This window comes from Periophthalmus magnuspinnatus, chromosome 3 (assembly GCF_009829125.3).
Source record: "Periophthalmus magnuspinnatus isolate fPerMag1 chromosome 3, fPerMag1.2.pri, whole genome shotgun sequence".
Taxonomy (NCBI): Eukaryota; Metazoa; Chordata; class Actinopteri; order Gobiiformes; family Gobiidae; genus Periophthalmus; species Periophthalmus magnuspinnatus.
Genome location: NC_047128.1, coordinates 6,242,163 through 6,263,934, shown reverse-complemented (window position 1 = coordinate 6,263,934; position 21,772 = coordinate 6,242,163). Strand labels below are relative to the sequence as shown.

The 21,772-nt window shown below is 37.2% G+C and overlaps 1 protein-coding gene across 1 annotated transcript in view; it reads left to right on the top strand.

Moving 5' to 3' along the window:
• Positions 1-21,772, top strand: part of LOC117388003 (protein diaphanous homolog 3-like) — a 182,279-nt gene that overhangs the window by 19,590 nt on the left and 140,917 nt on the right. The window contains 13 exon segments of the mRNA XM_055229379.1: positions 909-983; positions 1,062-1,131; positions 3,851-3,987; positions 4,497-4,602; positions 5,814-5,924; positions 6,326-6,452; positions 6,686-6,794; positions 7,315-7,433; positions 7,514-7,578; positions 8,549-8,653; positions 12,314-12,637; positions 19,600-19,635; positions 19,637-19,715. Of these exon segments, the coding sequence (XP_055085354.1) occupies positions 909-983; positions 1,062-1,131; positions 3,851-3,987; positions 4,497-4,602; positions 5,814-5,924; positions 6,326-6,452; positions 6,686-6,794; positions 7,315-7,433; positions 7,514-7,578; positions 8,549-8,653; positions 12,314-12,637; positions 19,600-19,635; positions 19,637-19,715 (1,463 nt within the window).

The window sequence follows — 21,772 nt, the reverse complement described above, 5'->3', positions numbered from 1 at the left end:
ATTTGGTTGTGTTTTTATGGAGATGTGTGTCTGTGAGGAATACAAATCAAAAGGGCTGGGATGAGCTTTTGTTGTAGATTCTTGGTACTTTTGCCATTGTTTTTATGGCTGTTTGTGATTTTGTTTTAGTAAAATTGTCTCGGCAAAGTCTGACATTTAGTTTTAGCTTTGCAATCGTAAAAGGTCATAGACATCACAGCGCTGAAGCAGATTTCATTGTATGTATCAGTGTTTCCCATTAATAGAGGAGACTAGGGTGGTCCCCCCCCCCCCCCTTCCTTACCTTGTAATTCTACCTTGTAATATCATGAAGCTGCCTTTTACTCCTTTTGTTCAGTAGAGACTGGCAATTCCAGGGCTGAAATGATCCAAAGGGATCAGAGTGTGAACTCAGCCTAAATATGGAGGATTTGTGTGTTTAAATATTGAATGAAACAAAACACAACTCTGATGAGAAAACAACATTATAACCTAAAATAGTGTAATATGGACCCTTTAAAAAATTGAGATATAGTGACATGCTTGTGGTATTGTTATGATCATAAAAGTACATATTTTATCATACATACTCATGCAAAGGAGTGGGTGAGAGAGTTGCAGATTGGGTGATTATTTATGTTTTGATTTGTGTGATTTTAATGTCTTTCTTATTCTGTAAAGCACTTTGAATTACCTTGTGTACAAATTGTGCTATACAAATAAACTTGCCTTGCCTTTATCAGCAATTAGTACCAGTAGAGGCAATAAATGAGTTAAAAAATGTATTAAATAAAATTATTGAAAATATGGATCACTTGTTCCACCATAGTCTCAGTATAAAACTGGGAAACCTTATAGGTTATAAAGTCTGGATTGCATGCATTTGTTGAAAGAGATGCTTAAAACAATATCCTCATTTGTTGTCACAGCTGGGTGCAGAGCTTTGGACATGAAGGTCTTGGACTTCTGCTGGACATCCTGGAGAGGCTGTTGCAAAAGAAACAGTGAGGATATTCAGTTTTATGTGATGCTGAAAGATGCAGAAAAGCCCATTTTACCATCTGTGTTCTTATTGTTCTCAGGCAGGAGAAGATGGACAAAAGGAACCAGCATAAAGTTGTGCAGTGTCTTAAAGCCATCATGAACAACAAGGTAAATCTTGTATGGCTGTGCCAAAAATCAAAATATCGATAGATCACAAAACTTTGGTCAATCTAGATGATATGTCAAGTGCACTTTAATTGACCTACAGGCAATCTACTCTTTTCTCTTCTCTTGTGCTTTTTATCATTATAATCCAAGTTACGGAAAGTAAATTGCTATTTATCAGTGAAATTTAAGACTTAATTCAGTGCACGAACATCACATGTGTTTCTGCTGATAGCGGTAGCGCATGCATGCTTTTAGATTCAATACCTGCTCTACTTGACTATTTTTCAATAAGATCGCATCGAAAAAATCGAGGTTGATCAATATGGGGAAAATAACCGTGATACATTTTTTTTCCCATAGCGCCCAGCCCTAACGTCTCGTGTTTTTTCTGCATCCTGTATTCTTTTCCTCAGAATAACAACATTTGATGCCATTACATTAACACCCCTGTAATGTGATTTTTAACTGGAAGCATTAACAACATATCAACAAGTAATAGAGAGTATTGCATCTAAATCAAAGATTCGGTATTTTAAATATGACTAGAGTATAAATGAAACAAACCAAGCAGACTTATCCTGACTGATCAACAAAACTGTGTATTGTAACTTTAGGATCAAGGTATATATATATATATATATATATATATATATATATATATATATATATATATATATATATATATATATATATATATATATATATATATATATATATATATATAACTTGTAGAGAAATCCATCCTCTGTATTTTGATCCATCCCTCATTTTTACCTCTAACTGTAGTTTAGACCTCTTCAAACATGTTCTGAAATGCAGGTGATTCTTGGATTAGTTCATCAGTTCATATTTCAGTGTTCTTCCAAATGAGTGGTTTACAATGTGTGCTCTGAACAGAATCCTGTATTTTAAACATAAATCACAAATCTAATCCCCCCCAGTATCATGCAGTCCTACCCACTGGAGAATTTAAAAAAAGTCTATAGATTTAGCCTTCCACTTTTGATGGTAAAGCTCTCATGCATCCCATCTTTTGTAGTGCGTTGTAACAAAAAAAAAAAAAGAAGCTAAATCATGCCACACGGAGCTGAGGCCCGGCGGAGGCAGATACAGGCGCACTGGCACAAACGCCGCTGTAAGGTCTCGTGTAATCCGGCATCTCAACAGGAGCCAGACGCCAGCTCTTACCCGTAGGCCGCTCTGTCAGCCCAGACCTTTCCCTGGCTGGAGCGTGTCTGGGGATGGGATGTACCAACAATGCCAAGAAGACAGGTGTTCTCTGCCAGCTGTCACTGCAGCCTTTTCTTATTCCACATTTCTGCTTCAAGACACACAGCTTCTTTGTCTACCGTGTGTCATCAGTGGCATTGTGATGGTTTACCCAAAGTTGCCATGCCATAAATCTGACTTTGGGCTATTTTTATGTTACGTGAATGACAGTTGAGCAAAAAAACAAAAAAAAAAACAACCTTGTAAATAAGGTTGAGTTTTCCACATCCCTTGTTATGTATGTGGCATTATTTCAGGCTTAAGTAACACTTTTAACACTGTTATTAGTGACATGATCCTTTAATAAAAAGCTCATGCACATTTATAATTCATTTACACATTTCAACAGATATTTCACTTCAATACACAGTGAAAAAACTAAGTTTAGTTTTTTTGCAAAGTAATTACATATTTACAAATAGACCAGGGGGCATAAAGAATTATTTGGCCCACTTAAACTTTTGTTATTTTAAAATTATTCATGTGTTAAAAGTGTTTGAATAACTGTTTTGTCAACTGGGTAACGAGCAATTAACATTTCATACTGATATGTTCTCAAAGTGCCACACTTATGATATCACATTAGTTTGAAAGGTTTTTGTCCTTTTGGCTCTGGCTGTAGTGTTTTTTGGTGAGGGGTTTAAAAGGGGAATTCTGAACATTTTAATGATCCATTAGGCCAGGGGTGTCAAACACATTTTCACCGAGGACCACATCAGCAAAATGGCTGCCCTCAAAGGGCCAGATGTAAAATAGATGTAACTACTTTTTTAACTTGTTAATTAACTGTTTGTGTATTTATTACTTATTCAAGTTTCAAATATTGCATATTCATTTGCATAGATGTAAAAATATGTTTGTGTAACAACATATCTCTTGATAAAATGACATGTTAAGACCATCATACCTTTTAATTTACCATGTCAAGGGCCACATAAAATGATGCGGAGGGCCACATTTGGCCCCCAGGCCTTGAGTTTGACACATGTGCATTAGGCGAAATGGTCATTATGACACTTATGATACTTATTTTCATGTTTAATTTTGAAAATTACTCACGTATACAGTGATGCCCTCTGCCATTATTTTATGCAATACTACCAAATATTTAAGGAATTATGACCCAACTGGGTAATGTTACCCAACTGATGCTCCACTAATGAGTTTTTCAAACGTATTTATATCTAAAGTCTATTGAACATAAGTGACGTTGAACTCAGAGATTATTTCAATCTGGGTTCCAATTTCTGAGAGCTACTGGAACACAGCATTAGCCTATCATCAGACAGATACTGTTCTAGATATTGAAAGTAAATAATTTCTCATTTTTTAACAGTAAACACTCTCTCAGATTGTATTCTGAAATCATTCTATGATTTGAAATAGAAATAGATTACTTCTGTGTTTTAGCAGAATTAGAGCCTGTTTGGTTGTCTTTTTCTGATTTCAGTATGGCTTGGATCGCATTTTGGCAGAAGAAAAAAGTCTTGCCTTGCTGGCAAAAGCCATTGATCCCAGTCAGTCTGCCATAATGACTGATGTGGTGAAGCTGCTCTCGGCCATCTGCATAGTGGGCGAGGAGAACACGTATGTTACTCACCACAGCTTCAGATACTATAATTTATTCTTTTTTTTTTTTTTTTTTTTCTATAAACAATTACACATTCATCAAGGCTTAGATGTTTAGATATTTCCCTTATTTTTATTTAGTGTGAAACGTTTGAATGTGTTTCAGTCTTATAAAATTGCCATTACTAAACAGGACTTAAATTGGATAAATACGGTAAATGACTAAGTCTTGCTGATGTCCTGTTTATCTTAGTATCAACAAATCATGGAAGAAAGTAAATTGCTGTTATAATCTTATGAAACATCTGATGAACATAGTCATATACTGTCCTCCTGATTGGCATACATCTGTTTGCCATTTGAAAGTCCAGGCTCAGAGATTTGCAATACAGTTTGTTATTTAATTAAGATATCATCAACTGTATATTGTATTGCTTTGTTATATTGTGTGATTCAGTTTGGCTTGTGATTAGATTAATTTATATTTTAAACATGTGCCAACTCATGTACTTTCTTTTCTGCTCTAGTTTAGAGAAGGTGCTGGAAGCCATCACGACAGCAGGGGAATGGCAGTCCATCGAGAGATTTGGTCCTATTGTGCAGGGACTCAGAGATCGCTCTGTTCAATTACAAGTAAGTGAAAAGTACATGCAAAGCCCCTGACACTTGTTCTTTTCAAAATGGAAATTAGGAAAGGTCATTTTCCCCATAATATAACAACTGTATCCTTTAGTTCTTTGAGACTCTAAGCCAGACTGTAGTTAGATAATGTCGCCTTATGAAGTATCTTTTTAATGTTAAACTTCTCTAAAATATTTAGTTCCGAGCTCTCATTATTGCAATATTTAATGGTTAAAGGCATTACGCTATTGTTGTTTCCTCATCACAAACATACCTGGAGTTGTGTTTTTGTTTTTTGTTTTTTGTGACACATGTTTAAAGCACAAAATCATCTGAATGATTTTGGCCTTGGAATTGCCAATTTCTAGTAAACTAAAGGTAAAAAGGTAGTTGTTAACTTGAAATCTAGCTTTTGATTTTACCTAGCTTAAAGCTCACAAGAGCCAAATTTGTGTAATATAGGACCTTTAAATCTTACGCTCATATCAATATTATATATTATCTTCATCTGTCACAGCAACATAAACAAAAGTGTATTTTTTGTCACAGCAACTGTGAAATTGGTTGATAAAACACCCAAGCAAGCACTGAAGTTAGTTCGATGGTGTCCAAATTAGTTTCCTCTCAATTTCAAAATAAATTTATTTGATGGTCAAAATCTTGGCTTGCACATGCAGAAGCTGGTGTCCTGCCCACCTGCAATTACAAGGTTTGAGTGACAAGGTAAAGAATAATGGCAAATATAAGTGTGCTATCAAACGGAAAATGAACCTGTAAACATCTGAATATCCTTCCCGGGCGCCCGCATTTGCTATAGCCTCTTTTTACACATGAGTGAGCCGCTCCACTGATCAATAATTGAGTTTTCTGTCTGTGTTTGCTGGGCTAGTTGAGGAGTCACAGAATGCACCGGTCTCTGTGCAGTAAACCAGGCTCTAAGGGGAGAGGAAAACCTGCTTCCAAAAGAGCGAGTTTGCCCTCAAATTGACTGTTAGTTAGGTTTGTGTGTTTGGGTCTGTGGTTGCTGCATTAATATTAAAATCAGCCCCCCACCACAGTTGGCGACTAGAGAAAATAGACATGCATTAGTCATGGTCCTTGGCTTCCCAGGGACATGACTCGATTTAAAATGCATGCCAGCGTGCTTTTCATCAACTGGAAGAAGTTGTCCATCTCTCCCGGTTCATTCTGCTCATTGTTGTGTGTCCTCTTCGTGTTTGCAGGTGGCGTGCATGCAGTTTATCAATGCGCTAGTTACGTCTCCGGAAGAGCTGGACTTTCGACTGCACCTAAGAAATGAATTCATACGCTGCGGTCTCAAAAAGATCTTGCCTGTAAGCAAAAACACACATACTAAACTCTCTCCAACCTCATATTAATATTTAAATGAGTTGTCCTCTCCACTATAATATTATGAATTTGTTCCAACAAATAATTTATACATCATAGAGAAGGGTTTACGCATGCGTTCTCTGTCCCAGTGCCGGGGCTAATGATCTTCTACTTGCATTATGATCTATAACTCTGTATGATGTTATGTATTGCACTATGCATTGAACTCTACAGTCGTATATTGGAGTGAAGTTTACAGGATTCTCTTGCTCTGCTTCTTTCATTGAAGGTTTAAATGCCTTTTCAGTCATCATAAAAAAACATTATGTATTTTTTTGTATTTTGAACAGTACTTTTTTGTTGCTGCCTCTCACACACTTTCTTTTCTGTTGCAATTCTGTAGCATCTGGCGACCATCAGGAATGAGGCCCTTGACATTCAGTTAAAGGTATTTGAGGAACACAAAGAGGAGGACATGATAGAGTTTTCACATAGGCTAGAGGACATCAAGGGCGAGCTGGAATATCCTTGTCATTTTTGCACATACTGCTTGTATCTTTATGGTGTGAAATGGCATCTGTTATTTAGAAATGATATTAATATGCAGTAAAAACATTTATTGCTCCTTTATAAATATTTCTGCTCTACAGCAAGATTACCAAAAAATCGAATTAAAACCCACAGAGCATTCATTCCTTTCACTTGTGTATCTTTTCTGTGATTCACTTTATGTATGAATCCTTGACTCCCTGCACAGATGCAGGGGAGGTGTTCAGTATTGTGCACAGAATGGTGAAGGACAGCAGCGCAGAGTCCTATTTTCTCTCCATACTGCAGCATCTCATGCTCATACGCAACGACTGTTTGGTCAAGTAAGTCTTTCTCACTCAGAATTAATACATGCATTTTTACTTGATTTAGTTGAATTTAACCACCCACTGTCACACATTATAAAATACATTTAGTTAATTTACCTTTTTGTCGAATAATTATAGTTAAATAGATTTGCTGGTGATTATACATTATACATTTTCTTTTGTCCCATTGTAAAACAATATACAATATGCCGGCTTAGGTTCAAGTGATATCTGAATCTTCTTTCAACTATCCAGATTTCAAACAGTTGTTCTGAAGGCCACTGTAATGGAGGGGAATTTAATGAAAGAGAATACACCATCTTTCATCTTCAAACCAACGCAATTGTACACAACACTCAGTAGCTTGAACATAAGTGCTCTCTCTGAACATTTCAGTTCATGTTAAAAACACCTTTCAAAGGCTTTTTGTGGTGGTTCATTTGGACATATGTGTTATTTTTAAATATAATTTAATTTTGTTTTCACATATAAATTATGTTTTGATTATTATTTCATATTGCACTTTTCTCCTTAGACCTCAGTACTTCAAAATAATTGATGAGTGCGTGTCTCAAATTGTTCTCCATCGAAGTGGCACCGATCCTGACTTTGAATACCGCAAACGCCTAGATGTTGATTTCAGCCATCTTTTAGGCAAGCTGGAAAATGGAAATAATAACACAAAATGTAAATCGACTAAGTTAATTAAATTAGTTTTTGTTTTTGTTTTACAGAGGTGTGTATTGATAAAGCTCAAATTGAAGAGTATGAACAAAGTGCTTCAGAATGGGCACAAAAGGTATGGATGAATTAAATAATATTTGTTTTTTGTATCTTATAGTTTGTCTTTTTTAGATAATTATTCTTGTCTTACATAAGGCCAAGCTATTTGGCAGAACAGTGTGTATCTTACAAGCCACGATGCCAGATCTACCCCTTAATGTATCGTTTACGAAGACAGGGAAGAATTTTTAATATAGAAATTTATCAAAAAATTTTAAATTTAGTTAAAAAAAAAAAAAATGTGATCACTGCACTCCACAAACATATCTTCAAGGAGTTACAAATAGCACTGTTAACTTGGAGATAAAATAGCTTTCCCTGGAGCGTTCCACAGTGTGGCATTAAATGTGTCTATTTTGTATTAATTGGATTACACGTATTTTTATTGCTCAAACAAACATTCTTATTGTGCATGGGTTTGCTTCCCCATATAACTAACCATTAACTTGGCCTGGTAGTGTCACATGCTTGTCTCCATGGAGATGGATAAGTTTAATGCCATATTCTGGTCCTTTCCAGACAAAAAACTGCTACCAAAAATGTTACATAGTGCATCTTTTGTCACTAACATTAGAAATTACTTAACTATCCATACCTCATTCTTTAACATTGTAATATCCTATATACTATTAGCAAAACCCAGCATTACATTGCGTCTTTTTTAGTGGAAGAAATAGACATGTTTATTGGCGTCTGAGGTCATCAGTGTTGACTGCTATTCTTGAAGTCTGAAAACAGCAGGTTGTGGTTTCTGATTAGAATGATTAGCACACTGATTAACATTATGTATGGCTCTTAATACTTTTATTAATAAATTGATGCTCAAAAGGTTAAAATGCAATCAGTGGATAATGTTAATAGAGGCGAAATGAACTTTGATTATATAAAATTGTCCATTCATTTAACAAGCTTAAACTTTTGAGTATGTAAGTCAATTATGTGTCATGTTCTTCTGTTGATTATTGCAGTTTTGTTTGTCCCTTTAGTTTGATGAGGAGTGTTTAAGCCGACAGGAGGCACAAGCACAAGTGACAAAGTGTGAAGAGAAGATTTCTGAACTTCAAGCAGAACTGCAAGCATTTAAGGCACAGGTAATTTCATACAGAAGAAAATCCAGTGATAAAATGTTGGAGTGGGTCTCGTCAGTGTTTGGGCAGGGCTTTGTTGGTCATGAATTATCATTAGAATGAAAAGTAACTACTGCTATGAAGACTCCTTGATTACGAAATATAGGGAAAAGTGACTTTATACTTCGCAAATTCTATGAAAGGAAATTACGGTATATTAAATAAATATTTTTAAATGAATGCATGAATTAAGTTTATTTGAGCAGGCACAAGAAAGAAAGTAAGCGATCACAATCACATTTATCATACGATAAGATTTGCACAGAGCTCAAAAGGAGTAAGCAGAAGTAGATACTTATATTAGCTTACCCCCTACTTTCTCTACAAAAGCAACACAGCAGTTGATTACTGACAGAAGCATAAACAAAACAAAAAAACCCCCAACATAATAATAATAACAATGAAAATTCCTCATACCAACAATAGATGCACCAGATGCTTGTACTGTTTCTTAATTCACCTTGTGCTATGTGTGCGTGTCAGTCTTAATTGCACATGCCCATACACACCACGTGTGCGTGCGCATGCAAATGTTATGTGTAAAGTGTACGTGTCTGTCTGTGTACATAGATGCACACAGATTTGGCCCAGCCAGAATGAACAGAATGAACACTAGTAGTACACTAGTAGTGTACGAAAACGGTAAGCCTGATAAAAAAAATTACATTACAGAACTTGTTACCAAACCATAGGTGAGTATTCATAGTTTTGACTATGATCCCTCTTCAATGACAGTTTTTAAATACATTTACCTTGTACATTCTTTTAAAGTTTACTAATGAAACACTGCATTTTAAGCTTTCATTTAGTTCATTCCATAGGTCAACTCCACGTCAAGTAATCAACATACTTTTCAGGGTAGTGCGAATGCGCTGTTTCTTAAAGTTCATTTGACCTCTCAGATTATATGTATTATCTCTATTTAGGAACATATTTTAGATATTTGGAAGAAGATTGTAACGTGCTTTGTACATAATTTGCAGAGTTTTAAATTTAACTATATCTTCAAATGTCATTATTTTCAGCTTAAAAAACTGTGAATTCGTATGTTCCCTGTACCCAGCATTACATATGATCCTTATTACCTTTTTCTGAAGGATGGTGATATTATTTACATTTGTCTTATAAGTATTTTCCCACGCCTCAGTACAGTAATTAGGGGCAGTTTTAATGTGCAATATAAAGTATAAAGTGCTTTCTCGTCCAACATACATTTGGATTTCCTCAAAACTGCTATAGATTTAGCTATTTTATTTTTCACACTAGTAAACTGGCTTCCAGCATAGTTTATGGTCAAGGAAATTATGTTCATCAACACGTTCAGTTATTTCATTATTTATGATCACTTTGAGTTCAGTGTCAATTTTTTTATTTCCTATAACCATAATTTTTTTTTTTTATTTTTTTATTTAGCAACAATTTATTACAGTCAAACCATTGTTTTAATTTAGTCATTTCCCTGGAGACCTCTGACATCAACTGTTTCAGGTTTTTCCCAGAACACAAAATTGTAGTGTCATCTGCAAATAGTGTTTATTTTTTTTTTTTTTTAAATGAAGCACAAATCATTTGTATATAATAGGAAGAGAATTGGGCTGAGCAAATGTATTAATATAAGAATATTTGTGCCACCATAGTTTGAATGGAATCTATGATAAACATTGATCAATTGGTTAAAATAACAGTATCCAGTGAATGTCCACAAATGTAGAATATAGGGATTTTATATTAAATAGAAAGAGGTTTAACATATGGTAACAGTTATACTGTGCTTTTCTACCTTCAAGGCACTCAAAGCTCTTTATATCAAGGAACCACTCAGCCGTTCACACAACAGTGTATGCAGACACTGGGGGCAAGCCAGGTTAAGTGTCTTGCTCAAGGACACAAGAGCAATATTCTATTATCTACCCTAAAAGTTGAGAGCCCAGACTGTAAAGCTAACAACAAATACCATGTGAACACGCACTTCCTGATTATCGAAAAATAAAACACTTTGTAATTAGATGCAGACAACATGCAGCAAACTTGTTTTGTCCTCAAGAGTCTGTGCTGAGGCAAGTCAAATTTGGCTCAAATACATGGGAAGAAATTGGGAACAGACCCTATAACACTTTCAACGACCAAAGTATTCATAAATTGCGTATGATATCAAAATGTATCTAAATTCCTATATCTACCTATTTTCACCTGTCTTCTATTTTAATTTAATCTGTTTTCTGTGTACAACGCTTGCTGTTGTAAACCCTTGTCGTACTCTCCACACCTATCCCTTGGCTGTTCCGGTATTTTCTCTTTTTACACTTCTTTCCTAATGAGATGCATTTTCTAGCTGTGTTCTGATACTATGTGTGGGGTTTTTCCACTGTTGTTTGCTTTGACATGGCGGGCCTGCACCGCTGGCCAGATCTGACACCAAGTCTAACGAGAACACTGACCAGCACTCTTTATTGTCCATTTCTAATTCTCTGATCTCTATCCCATAAGAGCATGTGTTCCAAAAGCAATTTATTCTGACAACCAGCTTCAGCCTCTCTTCTGGGATAGTCTTCAACCCTCCCTCCCCAACCCTCTTTCCACCCCCCATACACTCCAGAGAATCGCTCCCATGCCCAGGCACTGCGAGATAACTACCCTCTCGGAAAATGGATGAAAACTTCCCTTTTTATTTTTCTGATAATTTTTCAATTTGGATGAGCAAACATTGAATGAATACTCAAACAGTACCTTGGCAGAAATGTTGAAAAGGCATGTTCTGGCATTGAACCAGTTTTAGCCGTTTTGATGGTATATACGCATCTCCTACACATTTTGTGTCATTGCTTGGGCCTCGGTTTGTGTGTCGTTTTGACTTTTACAACATTGAAGCGCGCTCACTTGTTCATTCAGTAAAGGTGTTGCTCTCTCATGAGGCAGCTGGAGAGCAAGGGCCCAGGGCTGACCTTTAGTGAATTCCTTTAATCTAAAACTGGTGCATGGATCAATAAACCATTTGCTCCATATGATACAATTTACAGAGCTTTGTAGCCTCCACTATAACATTAGATTTTTTCAGTTTTGGAAAAAACAAATAATGCCCTGCACAACCTGGACCACTTATGGGGCATTGGCCTCTGCTCAGTCGTTGAGTACTAAGTTATGTGATGTGGAGGTAGAGCTTGGTATCATACTACCCCTTACATTTCAACCGTACTTTTTCCCCACAATTTATCGATTGAGTTTTTTGGTTTGTTGTTTGTTTTTTTTTTTGAAAATGAGTGATGAGTGTTACAAAATGACTGTGAGGAAATGGCCAGTTTCCAAAGTGTACCCAGACTATGGGGCATGTTTTCTGACAAAGACTCCAGCCAACAAACACCTTACTAAGCAGAAACTAAGGATTCATTAATGAATACATGACAAGTATAATAGAGATGTAAACGGCTAACAGGTTTCAACACAGTCTCAGTCAGGCACAATGCACATAAAGCACAACATTTTATTCATGTGGAAAAGGTATTATAGGTACTTTTGAAGTCTTATCAAGTGTTTCTTGCACATCCTTTTGACTAAATTTCTAATGCTTTGTAAATGAAAATAATTAAGCATTGTGTTGTGTGTCCATATTGTATTCTGCCTCTCCAGTTTGGTGCTGTTTCAGTCACTCCTGTCCCAGTTGGTCAAACGTTGCCTTCTTCACCGTATGGACCCAGACTCCAGGCTCCTGTCCCGGCTCCAGCAGGCATACCGCTGCCCCCTCCTCCACCACCTCCTCCCTTATCTGGATGTCCCCCAGCTCCTCCTCCCCCTCCTGGAGCGCCTCCACCGTTTGGTGCCCCCCCTCCACCACCTCCTCCAGGGTTCGGAGGTCCTATGGGCTCTCCCACACCCCATGTATTGCCTTATGGACTTCGACCCAAGAAGGAATTCAAGCCCGAGACCTCCACGAAGCGCCTGAATTGGTCTAAGGTACGTCAGCTCGAGACCTAGAAGTATTTATAGACCCTACTTGAGGCTATTGCAATGGACTTGAATCCAAACTGCTAGAGTTCTTCTGTTAGTCTTTAATACAAATTTATAAGTTCCAGTGTTTAATATTTGGTATTTAAAAACAATGCTATACACAGTGATCTTTGTTTGTTTTCCAATTAGAATGTCAGTTTGTATTACCATTTGTGGATAGATCTCACTAAGCAAGCAGGTAAGAGCACTAGATGTTTTTTCTCTAAAGAGTTATAATGTAAATAAAAATTAATAATACATTCAGAGATGCAGTAGTGCAATATTCTCATTTAAAGATACAACATATATATGTATATATACACACTGTGTGTGTGTGTGTGTGTGTGTGTGTGTGTTTTCTATATGGTTACTATAAAAATAATTCTCTTTAGCCTGGAATGTCAATGCAAAACTTGTTGGAAATTCAGGTCAGGTGTTGCTGTTGTTAACTTTGTTCCTGATGTTTCCTGGCATCACTTCACTGTATTGCAGATGAAAACTACAGATGTTGTCTTCAAAATAAACAGTTCATCTTGTATCTTTGCCAAGTCAGTGATAATTGGAAATAGCAGATGATCAGATGCTATTGTTGGCCTCTGTGGTGCCTTTTACAGATGTTCCTCTCATGAGCACAATATCAGTTCACACACTCATGGTGTCATAGTGGTCTGTTGAACGATTAATAATTTAATCTCATTTGTGCTATACAGGTGTGAGAGAAACTTCTCCATATGCCGCTGTTGTACATTTGGGCAGCACATAAGGGACTGTCTGCCCAATATCACAGCTGTGCAAGACCCTTACTGATGCCAAAGTTTTAGATTTTTGATTATAATAGGGTCAGATATTTGAAGGAAACAGCCCTAATATCAAAACAGACAAACAGTATTTTTTTAAAACAATATGAACAGATCTCATCAAATCGACCTCAATTTCCAAAGAATATTTTTTTCATTATTCATTTATGCGTAAACTTGGGTATTGGTGTAACTTTTCTGGCATATGGTCCACCATCTGATTATCTCCATTGATCTCTGATTATCTCCATTGATCTCTGATTATCTCCATTGATCTCTGATTATCTCCATTGATCTAATTGCTTTTCCTGGAATGTTCAACAGTATGGCATTAAACTTTTTTCTCTCGATGGAGACAAGCAGATCAGACCACCAGGTCAAGTTAGGTCAGAGGTGTGGAGAGGTGATCCTGCTAACATCAGGAATGCATGTTATGAAAGGTAAGTTTAGCAATAAAATCACCTGTCATTTTATATGAAGTTTAATTCCATACTGTGAAACATTCCAGGCAAAGCAAAAAAAAAACAAAACTTGCGGACTCCCACCAGAAAAGTTACAAATTCTACTTTTAAATAAACTGTTAATGAGGGCCACTGATGAACCATTTCTTGATCTGTTATTTGGTCTGGTTTCTGAATTAGACTTGATACCTGTATAGACACTGGTGTATCTCTAAAACACATCTATAAGAACAGTGTAAGATGAAGAAATAGGGACCAATTGGTTAGGTAAGCCAAAAAGGTAGAGGTAGAGCCTGAATAAAAAATGTCAAGATTTGAAGCCCTGTCAGCCAACTTTCAAACAAACTTTCTTGTCTCGCCACAATGTCTGGTGGGTTTCAAAATCTCCTTTCTTCAATAGACATTTTTTTACTCCCCATTTGCCATTCTCTTGTGGTTGTATGTCTTTTAAAACGGTTCACCTGGTTGTAGCTCAAACTGAATCTATTTTGTACAACCCAATAAACCAAAAATTCCTTTACTGTCAGAAGGAGGCACAACACCTGTAAATTATCCCAACCTAAAGTATATGTTTTATCAGCCACATCAGGCCTATTTAAGTCTACTGCAAGATCAATTTTTCATGATTTGACCCAAGGCTATGGATGTCCCTTTTACTGCAGCGCAGACACCCTCTGCATGAACTTGAATCTCAACTTTCCTAAGTTTTGTTTTACAAAGTTATTTTAACTTGTAAACTGCAGCTGTGATTTGCTTCTTCACTGTAGTAAAACACATGCAATAGTGTTCTCCCCTATGGGAACAACCCCCCCCCCCCTTCAAAACCTCACTGCTTACATAAATGATGAATAAATAAAAAATATACCAGTATTGAAAACGGTACCTGATTTACCCTACCAGTACAGGTACAGTTACCATGGGTAGGTGGGTATTCTGGGGCCTGGGTACTAACCATTTGTTGGGCCCTCAAAACATGCTGTAAACTACAGATTTTGTGAATTGTAGGCAAGGCAAGACACGTTTATTTGTATAGCACAATTCGTACACAAAGTAATTCAAAGAGCTTTACAGAATAAGAAAGACATTAAAATCATAACACAACAAATCAAAACATAAATAATCACAAATAGTCACAAATAGTCAATCATAAAATTAACATTAAAAGAAAAATAATGCAGAATAAATTCCTTTCAGTCATATGCACAGCTATAAAGAACCATTTTGAGCCTGGATTTAAACATTGTCAAAGTAGAGGCCTGTCTCACATCTTCAGGAAGGCAGATCCAGGTTTTAGCTGCATAAAACTGAAATGTTGATTCCCCATGTTTAGTTCTGACTGAAGTCCCCAGAGTGCGAGATGGTTCATATGGCACTAACATGCGGGAGAGGTACTTTGGTGCTAGGCCATAGAGAGACTTGTACACAAGCAGAGCTGCTTTAAAGTTTATTCTCTGAGTTACAGGAAGGCAGTGCAGTGACCTGAGCACAGGATTTATGTGCTCGTACTTCCTGGTTCTAGTCAGGACTCAAGCAGTCGCATTCTGGATGTACAGCAGTTGTCTTAACGCTCGTTTGGAGAGGCCTGTGAGCAGGCCATTACAATAGGCTAACCTTGACAGTGTACTTTGATTTTTGCAATGTTTTTTAGATGGTAAAAACGTGTAGATGTTATTGGTTTGATGTGGTTGTTAAAGTTCAAGTCTGAGTCCATTATTACCCTAGATTTCTAGCCTGATTTGAAGGTTTTAGAGAGAGAAACTGTGGGCCAAAGGCTAACTTCAGTCTTGTCTGAGTTTAACTGGAGAAAGTTGTTTTGTATCCAAACACTGATCTGTTGGAAGCAGTGGCAGAATTAATCCACTGGTCCATATTCACCTGCTGCAAGTGAGACATAGATCTGAGTGTCATCTCCATAGTTGTGGTATGAGACATTATTGCTGCATATCAACTGGCCTAATGGCAGCATACAGATATTGAACAACAGGGGTCCCAGGATTGATCCCTCGGGCACGCCACAGGTAAGAAACATTTTATCTGAGATACATTTTCCTATTTCGAAAAAAAAACTTGTCTTCTAGATAGGACTTGATCCACCTTATTGCAGTACAAGACATGCACACCCAGCCATCTTGTCTCTGTGAGAGGATCCCTTGATCGGCAGTGTCAAAGGCAGCACTCAGATCTAATAGGATCAAGACTGAGACTTTGCCTGCATCAGTGTTCAGGCGGATGTCATTTGTCACCTTGATAAGAGCAATCTCAGTGCTATGGTGGGATCTAAAACCTGACTGGAAAACATCGAAGGAGTTGTTCATTTGGAGAAAGTTAATAAGGCTGTTGATAAACAACGTTTTAAGTACTTTGCCTAAAAACGGCAAATTTGAGATGGGTCGGTAATTGTTCAGTATTGTGGCATCAAGGCTGCTCTTCGATCGGAGAGGGTTGATAACTGCAGTTTTCAAAGCTCTTGGGAATGTTCCAGATTGAGTGACATGTTACAGTGAGGGCAAAAAAGTATTTAGTCAGCCGCCAATTGTTCAAGAAACTCTTAAAAAAAATGAGAGAGGCCTGTCATTTTCATCATAGGTACACTTCAACTATGAGAGACAAAATAATAAAGAAAATCACACTGTGTGATTGTTAAAGATTGTTACTGACCAAATACTTATTTTCCACCATAATTTGAAAATACAAAGTTCATCTCAATACTTTGTTATATACTTGTTGGCAATGACAGAGGTCAAGCGTTTTCTGTAAGTCTCCACAAGGTTTTCACACACTGTTGCTGGTAGTTTGGTCCATTCCTCCATGGGCTGTCGCTGGGCAACATGGACTTTCAACTCCCTCCAAAGATTTTCTATGGGGTTGAGATCTGGAGACTGATTAGGCCACTCCAGGACCATGAAATGCTTTTTACCAAGCCGCTCTTTCATTGCCCGGGCAGTGTGTTTGGAATCATTGTGATGCTGAAAGACCCAGCCACATTTCATCTTCAGTTCTCTTGCTGATGGAAGTAGGTTTTCACTCAAAATCACACGATACATGGCCCCATTCATTCTTTCCTTTACACAGATCAGTCGTCCTGGTCCCTTTGCAGAAAAAGAGCCCCAAAACATGATGCTTCCACCCCCATGCTTCACAGTAGGTATGGTGTTCTTTGGATGCAACTCGGCATTCTTTTTCCTCCAAACACCAAAAAGTTCTATTTGGTTTCATCTGACCATATGACATTCTCCCAATCCTCTTTTGGATCATCCAAATGCTTTCTAGCAAACTTCAGACGGGCCTGGACATGTACTTAAGCAGGATTTGAGTCCCTAGCGGAGTAGTGTGTTACTGTTGGTAGCCTTTGTTACTTTAGTCCTAGCTTTCTGCAGGTCATTCTTTAGGTCCCCCCGTGTGGTTCTGGGGTTTTTGCTCACCGTTCTTGTGATCATTTTGACCCCACGGTGTGAGATCTTGCATGGAGCCCCCGATCGAGGGAGATTATCAGTGGTCTTGTAATGTCTTCCTTTTTTTTTATTTAATGCTTCCACAGTTGACATCTTCACATCAAGCATGGCTTGTGGAAACTCAGTCTTGGCTTGTGGAAACTCAGTCTTGGCTTGTGGAAACTCAGTCTTGTGAGCATTAATTGTAAATAGGTATTTGTAAATGTACATATTTTTAATTATGTCCATATTATATTGTCTTTCAATATGTTTAATTCTTATCTTTGAATGTTTTGATATGAATGTTCTCTTAATTGTAGGTTGCCTTGTTACATCTGGCCTGGGGACAACCGATAAAAAATTAGCTCTAGTCAGCTAAACTCGGGCACATTTACATTTTTTTTGTAATGTTGATTAATGTGCATTGTCCCTTTTTTAAATAAGTAAATAAATAAATAAAGCTGCTTACCTATTTCAGAGTCAGTCTTCCCAGTCTGGTGCAGATCTACAATTTTGTTTCTGGTGTCCTTTGACAGCTCTTTGGTCTTGGCCATAGGGGAGTTTGGAGTCTGTTTAAGGTTGTGGACAGGTGTCTTTTATACTGATAACGAGTTCAAACTGGTGCCATTAATACAGGTAATGAGTGGATAACAGAGAAGCCTCTTAAAGAACAAGTTACAGGTCTGTGAGAGCCAGAAATCTTGCTTGTTTGTAGGTGACCAAATAGTTATTTTACCAAGGAATTTACCAATTAATTCATTAAAAAAATTCTACTATGTGATTTCCTGGTTTCTTTCCCCCATTCTGTCTCTCATAGTTGAAATGTACCTATGATGAAAATTATAGCCCTCTCTCATCTTTTTAAGTGGGAGAACTTGCACAATTGGTGGCTGACTAAATACTTTTTGCCTCACTGTAACTATGCAAGCGAGTGTGATGGCAAACTGTTGAGCACAGGCTTAAAAATCTAGTGGGTAACACATAAAGGCAGCATGTAGATGAACTCGGACTGACTATCTCTTGGACAGTTTTGTTATTTACAGGTGCAAAGTGAGTCTGCTGTAAGTGTCTAGGTGGCTGCAGGGGTCTTATTTGCGTTGTGGAATTGAGGGCATTTTTAATGAACTGAACCTTGTCATTAAAGAATACTGCAAACATTTAGTTCTAATGGTATTGGAACTGGAGGCTTTTGTGTCCTGTTTGCAACAGTAAACAGATTAACAGAGTTGTTACTGTAACTTCCATTAATGTCCAAAAAAATTCCTTTCTTGTTCTACATAAAGTGTGGTTGTACATGTTCATCTTTTCTCTGTAAATCTCATAATGAACCTGGAGTTTTGACTTGCGCCATTCCACTCGGCCCATTTCTGTGCCCTGAGTCATCTCGGTCCCTTCATATCGCTTTCTGCTTATCTTTGACCATTTTAACCTTCATCGCGACAATGATGTCAGAACATTCGAAATGCTCAAAGTCACATAGTTCAATAAATTGTCAATATTAGAACATGAGCTACTTTCAAAGTATTATTTCCGTGAACAGTGCACCTGTGTTATCATTTATGTGTCTCCTTCGAACAACTGCAGGACCAGCCGCTAGTTTGGGAATTACAGAAGAGGTCAAAGAAGACACAGAAATGATCAGACTGGGCAACATCTACTACATTAATATTTGAAATATTTACTCCTTTGTAATGAGCAGGTCCAGAGTGTGCCCTCTGTTGTGGGTGGGCTCGCTGATATGCTGAGTCAGACCAAAGGTTTCAAGGACAGAACTGAGCTCTTTAGCGTTTCTGTCAAACACATTATCCACATGTACATCAAAATTACCTGTCGTGACTAAACCATCAAAGTCTGCAAATACGACTGAAAGCATCACAGTAAAATCATCAATAAAGCTTAGACAGTGCTGGGAAGGTTTGTACATGACTAAGTGGAGTATAGAGGGTGATTGTTTTTAGCTCCATTTTAAGGAAGCGAGTAACTAAAATTGTCTCTAAAAACTGCACATTTTTAAATACCAAAGGTATACTATTTGTATCATAGCTTTTATTTTTCACTACCACTGGTATCATTCAGTGGTACACAACACTTTTTAGCAGTATCAACAAGAGTGTGTTTATGTCAGATTTGTATTCTAAAACACTCCATTGTTCTGGAAGTTAATAGTTCAATATCTCAAATTATGTTAAAATGACATTTTGTATGCATTTTAGAGTTTGTTCTTTACTTTTTCTCCATAGATTCGTCCCCAGGAAATGTCTGAGAACTGTTTCTGGGGTTGCAGCTGATGAAGATCGCTATGCAAAGCCGGATTTACTATCTAAAGTCGCCCTTGTTTTTGGTTCCCAGAAATCAGGTGAGACAACCTAATCTATACTTTCCATTACCTTATTTGTGTTTGTCCTTAGGAATATGCCTTTATATATTATGACCGTACAATATTACAAATACTGGTGCAGGTTACACATTTCTTTCTTGGAGGGCTTGGCAAATTTACCATTGTTGATTCACTGTCAGGATTGAATTAAGAAGATATTTAATTAGGAGGGACAGAAAATACTGTGAAGCAGCTATTGTGCTTAAGCAACCGCCAACATCCTAAGGGCAAGCTGAATGAACAGGTACACGAGACTATGGATAAAAGGGAAAAAGAAAAGAGAAAAGGTTTGTTGAGCTTTTGGTATGCATCTTAAAACCACCATTCTCACCTATCTGTACGGCTTACATGTTGAGGACTATTCATGTACTAGGTTGTTAGAATGATTAAAGCCAGAACAAGGTAGCGTGATGTTATCAGTCTTGTCCTGCGCGGCTATTAGTCCCCTCTCTGATGATTTATTCACACATCTCGTCTTTGCTTTCTTGTCTTGTCTCTGATTCAGCCAGCTTACACCACTTTGAATTATTCATCCAGGTGTTATCTACCTGTCACAACTGCATGTCTTAAGGTACACAGGAACCCCCCTTCCTGCGCCCCTGTCCCCAGCACAGTGGTGCATTGTCTCTACTTAAGACATGTTAAATAATGGAGGCACACTCAATAACAAAGCACTATAGACAGGGCAAGGTATAAGAGCAATGACCACATCACACAGTGTTTCATGTAATAAAAATAAATGTGTAGCACTTAGCTGTGCTCTCACCATTTATTACTTGGTATCTGTCGGAGTGGTCTCTGGCTCTTTTGGACGCATGGAATCTAGTTTGTTACCTGAAATATTAGCTTTTATTTGCTAAATCAAAGTTTTCAATAGTTACATACTTTTTTTTTTTTTTTTTGGGGTGCCCTGGTACCATAGACAAGCCTCATCTGTTTTCCAAATAGTAGCCTCGTGCCAATATGCGTGTGGGCTTGTCTTATTAAATAAAATGGCCATGTGGCATCATTGTTTTATCTCACTTAAGACAACAGCATCTGGATCATCATTAAACATTGAAAGGGACACAGTATGAAACAGTCGTTGCACAGTTTTAGTCATTAAATATTCATTTGTATATCTCACAGAAGTTTATATTCGTATGTGGTGGTTTTGCTTCCATGTTCCTTACATTAAACAGAGAAAATCTATTTCATGGAAGCTTCCAATTACAAAGAGTTAACAATTGAATGTTGTTTTTGTGTGTACATTGTTAAAAGAGTTAAAAGTTATATGGATTGTTATTCACTGGGCATATCAGCCATCACTGGGATCATTAAGATATAATTTGACAAAGGTTTCAGTCGTTTATTCGTTTAGGGGCTGAAAACGTCACTGTGCCACATGGTCAGGATCAGCTTTTTTTATTGATGCAAGCCACAATGACCCTTAATTATTTGACCCTTAAAGTCTAAGCTCAGATGATCTCATTTTGTCTGAAAATTGCTTTTTTGGGTCTTTCAAAAGAAGATGAATATACAACCCTAATCAATTCAGGTAATTTTGCCTGCCCAGTTCTCTATAATCCGAACACTGTATTTATGGAAGTCGGGTGTGAGTCGATACTCTGCGAGATATATACAAGTAAGGCTCCTAAAATTGCTAGCACAAATGTATGCCTATTTTACACATGAAATTGGGTATACATATGGGATATCACGTCTAATTGTGAACACTTACAGGGAATCAATGGCAGTGGTGAGATTGGTTTGTTTGATTTTCTATTTCCTCAGTCATTAAATAGAATGATGCTCCTCCTGTGCTGTTAATTATGAGACTAATGTAGACAGCCAGCTTCCCTTTGTGCTACTGATATTTTTGGGCAATGACACTGGACATGAAAATGCTGGCAGTTTAAAGTGGGTATCAGTTTAGAATATATAGCTCAGATAAACTTGATAAGCCTTAATTTTTTATGTTTAAATACAAATAAATATATTTTACAAAACATTTTCTCACTAGCCAAATACTTAATTGGGTTTGGGCTTTGAATTAT